The sequence below is a fragment of the Brachycentrus maculatus genome, unplaced genomic scaffold (assembly GCF_059751285.1).
Source record: "Brachycentrus maculatus isolate JH-2025_06_01 unplaced genomic scaffold, ASM5975128v1 h1tg001387l, whole genome shotgun sequence".
Lineage (NCBI taxonomy): Eukaryota > Metazoa > Arthropoda > Insecta > Trichoptera > Brachycentridae > Brachycentrus > Brachycentrus maculatus.
Genome location: NW_028282039.1, coordinates 6,314 through 11,758, shown reverse-complemented (window position 1 = coordinate 11,758; position 5,445 = coordinate 6,314). Strand labels below are relative to the sequence as shown.

At 29.7% G+C, this 5,445-nt stretch overlaps 1 protein-coding gene across 1 annotated transcript; it reads left to right on the top strand.

Annotated features, from left to right (window-relative positions):
• Positions 1-946: 946 nt before the first annotated feature.
• LOC148299045 (pancreatic lipase-related protein 2-like) lies at positions 947-5,234 on the top strand (the record flags this gene model as incomplete). Its single annotated transcript, XM_088276423.1, has 2 exons — positions 947-1,189; positions 4,573-5,234. Coding segments are annotated over 2 exons (560 nt in total), but the record flags the coding sequence as incomplete, so codon positions are not given.
• Positions 5,235-5,445: the final 211 nt, after the last annotated feature.

Here is a 5,445-nt window from a genome sequence, read left to right as displayed (position 1 = left end):
TGTTGGGATAGATTGGATGTGTGAATGGAACGAGTGAGGAAAGATGATTTGAATGAGATAAATTAAATTTATGAGGTTAATTTGGTGGGTGATACAAGCAGAGAAAGACAGATGAAAAAATCATTTGGTGCGGCAAAACTGTGTATGATAAATGTTCGAATGGTGATATGAATAAATAATGCTAGACCGATATTAGAATTATGGATAAAAATTAAGAATGGTGTGTTGAGATGGTTTGGAGAAAATCGATGAAAACTTGGCATGATCAAGCACAGTCGAACTCGGTTATAACGAGGATGAAGGGACCGACTGAATTTGCTCATTATAACCGTTCCTCGTTATATCCGAGAATTGTTTTTTGTTAAACATACCAATCACATGAAGTATGTTATCTGTAATTATCACATAACACAATATATCGCAATTGAAGCAAAATTCATACAATTCACATAACACACCGCTCACTCCTTTCAAGAACGTCATAAATCAAAAAACTTTAATTGTCAGTAGCAAGTTTTTAAAGTTTTAAAATATAATAAGATGTATTAAATAGCCGAGAAGTTGCTCGTTATAAACGTGAATAAAAGTATGGAGAAAACAAGAAGCCGAAATTTCAACGAATGTTTCCTCGCTATATCCGAGATCTCGCTAAAATCTTGCTCGTAATAACCGAATTCGACTGTATTTCAAATACGTGAAAGAAGTAAGGAATCGGAACAAACGCTGGGTGCGTGTAATGAGATGCATGAATGTGGAAGATGGGAAGATTATTTGCAATGACATATTGGTGTTGCGTTCTATTATCTTTGCCTACCCCTGCTGCAAAACGAAAGGAGTGTTAGTTTTTATAAGTTTACTATTAAAGCATTCAGAAATAATTTAAATCACCTTATTTGTAATACGATTATGATATAACCATACATTTTAATTTTTACATTAATTTTAGCTGGTATTTCGCCAAAGGATATTCACATTACCGGTGTAAGTCTTGGAACTTCAGTAGCATCAACAGCGGGAAAGAATTTTGAAGCTCTGTCAGGAACCAAAGTGGGCAGGATTACTGGACTTGATCCTGTTGGTGTATGCTACTTCAACAGTTCATCTGGGTATGAACTCTCTTCCACGGATGCCGATTTTGTGGACATTATGCACACATCTATGGGATATTTAGGGACCAACAGTGTTTTAGGTGGGTTCAAATGTATTTTGTATATAAATTGTGTTTTAAAAGTTTCAATATTTGATAAATGGTCTTTGATAAATGTCCACCTCTGTAGTGTAATGGTCAGCACGCTCGGTTACCGTTCTGGAGGTCCCGGGTTCGATTCCCAGGGGGAGTCAAATTAATATAAGTGATTTTTTCACTGTAATATTTATTCAATATTACCCTGGACTGATACCTGAAGCGGAGGGCTGATCACCTTTCCTTCATGTGTAAACGATCAAGATAACACTGTATTTATATGAAGCAGTGCCCTATGCACCATTGGGGTGCGGATAAGGGATTAAAAAAAACATATATATATATATATATAAATATATATATATATATATATATATATATATATATATATATATATATATATATATATATATATATATATATATATATATATATATATATTGGGGTGCGGATAAGGGATTAAAAAAAACATATATATATATATATATATATATATATATATATATATATATATATATATATATATATATACATACATATATATATATATATATATATATATATATATATATATATATATATATATATATATATATATATATATATATATATATATATATATATATATATATATATAAATATATATATATATATATATATATATATATATATATATATTTCTATATTTATATATATTTATATATATATATATATATATATATATATATATATATTTATATATATATATATATATATATATATATATATATATATATATATATATATATATATATATAAATATATTTTTGACATCTCATCAAAGATGAAGAAGAATATGGAAGTCTGGGCATTTACGGGGCTTACGACCGTCATAGGCTGGTTTAAGTGATCACTTTACACACGTGTAACATTCACCAATTCTACCCATTATTGACAACCACACTACTCAAATTCTTGGAAGTTCTATATATATGAACCAATTTAGAAACCTTGTTCATGAATCACTAGAACTTCACTAGAGACATCTATTGGTGAGATGTAAAGAAGCTTTTTATTAAGCAGAAACTCTTATATTAGTATGTGAGATCCGAATCCTGGATTATAATCACACACATGAGAAACGCCAGAAAATACCATTTTCATTTTTATTATTAAGCTTATAATTTGACCAGATAATTTATTTACAACATTTTGAGTGTGTCCAAATACTTGTTCACAAAATCTGGATTATCTCCAATTAAAGGAGTTATTTTCATATTATTTTTGACATCTCATCAAAGATGAAGAAGAATATGGAAGTCTGGGCATTTACGGGCATTTATCACTTAAACCAGCCTATGACGGTCGTAAGCCCCGTAAATGCCCAGACTTCCATATTCTTCTTCATCTTTGATGAGATGTCAAAAATAATATGAAAATAACTCCTTTAATTGGAGATAATCCAGATTTTGTGAACAAGTATTTGGACACACTCAAAATGTTGTATATAAATATATATATATATATATATATATATATATATATATATATATATATATATATATATATATATATATATATATATATATATATATTTATATATATATATATATATATATATATATATATATATATATTTATATATATATATATATATATATATATATATATATATATATATATATATATATATATATATATATATATATATATATATATATATATATATATATTTATATATATATATACATATATATATATTATATATATATATATATATATATATATATATATATATATATATATATATATATATATATATATATATATATACATGTGTATATACTTATTAGGCTAAGAAATATTTTAAGTAAAGAAAACTTTAAAAGAGAGTAAGTACTACGCCATTTTTCACTCCTAACTACAGTATGGCATTGTTGGATGGGAGGGTAACGTACAAACAACGCATTGAACTCTATAAAAACAGTTCTGAGAACAGTAATTTAGGTCTTTGTCTATCTATAGAAAAAAACCTATCGAACTAATTTATTATTTTCAACATTCAAAACACAAAAGCAGAAAAACAGGAGAAATCGGAGAATCAGTAAAATTTTCACTGTTGAGATTAAAAGTTTTTTATTGAGTAGAAGCTCTCATGTTTGCATGTGAAGTCCAAATCCTGGATTATAATCACATATATGAGAAATGCCAAAAAATCCTATTTTATAATAAATAATATTTTATTATTTTCTGATTTGACTTATGATTTGTGTCCAAATTGTACACGTTTTCAAAACTGGATTATCTCCGATTATAGGAGTTATTTTTTGACACCTCAACATACATAAAGAAGACTTCTATATTCTTGTTCGTCTATGTTGGGATGTCAAAAAAATATAAATAACTCTTAAAATTGGAGATAATCCAGATTTTTCTAAACAAGTTTTAGGATACACTCAAGCTGTTGTTATCTCTATAATTGATACATCATTCGTAGGGAGAATAATCCAGTTTTTAATACGATAAAGATGCTGTGGTTTTGGGATCAGGAGATTAGAATAATTTAAATGTACTTAATTTCATTGTTTACAACATTTATTATCTGGTCAAATTATAAGCTTAAATAATAAAAATGAAAATGGTGTTTTCTGGCGTTTCTCATGTCGCTCACTCCTTTCAAGAACGTCATAAATCAAAATTCGACAATTTTCAGTTGTGCATGTTTTCGGAATGCCCAGAAAATGTACTATATCCCAGCAAAAGAGGCATATTTTAAACTAAATATTTACCCGCTACAGGGCAAAAAGTGTTGTTTTTGCATTTTGAAGAAAAGGTACTGTTTAATTATTTTTTTTAAATATACTAAATATTTTTCAAATGGAGAAAACACCTTCAGGTTTTATTTAAAAAGATCTATTGTACAGTCAAAAGTTCAATAAGTGGCTTAGTATGTATTTTTAATACTTTGTATTATATTTTTAAACTTTAAAAACGTTCTCCTGAAAAATCAAGTTTTTTGATTTATGACGTTCTTGAAAGGAGTGAGCGATGTGTGTGATTGTAATCCAGGATTCGGACGTCACATACCAATATAAGAATTTCTGCTTAGTAAAAAGCTTCTTTACATCTCACCAATAGAAGTCTCTAGTGAAGTTCTAGTGATTCAAGAAGAAGGTTTCTAAATTGGTTCATATATATATATAGAACCTCCAAGAATTTGAGTAGTGTGGTTGTCAATAATGGGTAGAATTGGTGAATGTTACACGTGTGTAAAGTGATCACTCAAACCAGCCTATGATGGTCGTCAGCCTCGTAAATGCCCAGACTTCTATATTCTTCTTCATCTTTGATGAGATGTCAAAAAATAATAATTTCATTTTTTTATTTTCTATTTTTCTCGTTTTTTTAAGGACACGTGGACTTCTTTCCAAATGGAGGGAACACTCAGGGACATGGTATTATTTTCGATCATCGCATGAGCTACGTCTATTTCTACGAATCTTTATTATACCCAGAGAATTTCATGGCTGTGAAGTGTCCCGACTGGGAGACCTTCCAGAAAGGAGACTGCATCTACAATGAACGGGAGTATATGGGATATGGGACATCTCCCGAGGCACGCGGATTATTCTTCCTCAGGACGAAAGGATCATGGTTGTATGGCCTGGGAGAAGAGGGCACCCTACCCGCGCGTTCTTGGTCAGACACTATTATCGGCGACGACTAATTTCCGTTCTCATTTATTAATTAGGTAACATTTTCCTCCTCCGTAGTGTAATGGTCAGCACGCTCGGCTACCGATCTGGAGGTCCCGGGTTCGATTCCCAGGGGGGTCAAAAAATATAAGTGATTTTTTCACTCTAATATTCATTTAATATTACCCTGGACTGGTACCTGAAGCGGAGGGCTGATCACCTTTCCTTCGTGTGTTAACGATCAAGACAACACTGTGTTTATTTAATGCAGTGCCCTATGCACCATTGGGGTGCCGGTGCCGATAAGGGTTTGAAAAAAAAACATTTATGACTTAGGCGAGCGTTAAATTAATTTATCCTAGATAATTTATGATCCTTCTTATTTAACAATTTGATTATAACAGGTGTTTTATTTTTTTTTATCATACGAGAATTCATATCAGATACTGAATTTTCACCGTACGAGTATTTATCATAAAGCATTAATAAATATCAATAATTTTTTTAAATATTGCAGTTTTTTTACTACCACCTAAGACCAAAAATGCACCTTTTTTTCTTCCTTGCTCCATCTCAACTTACGTCTTT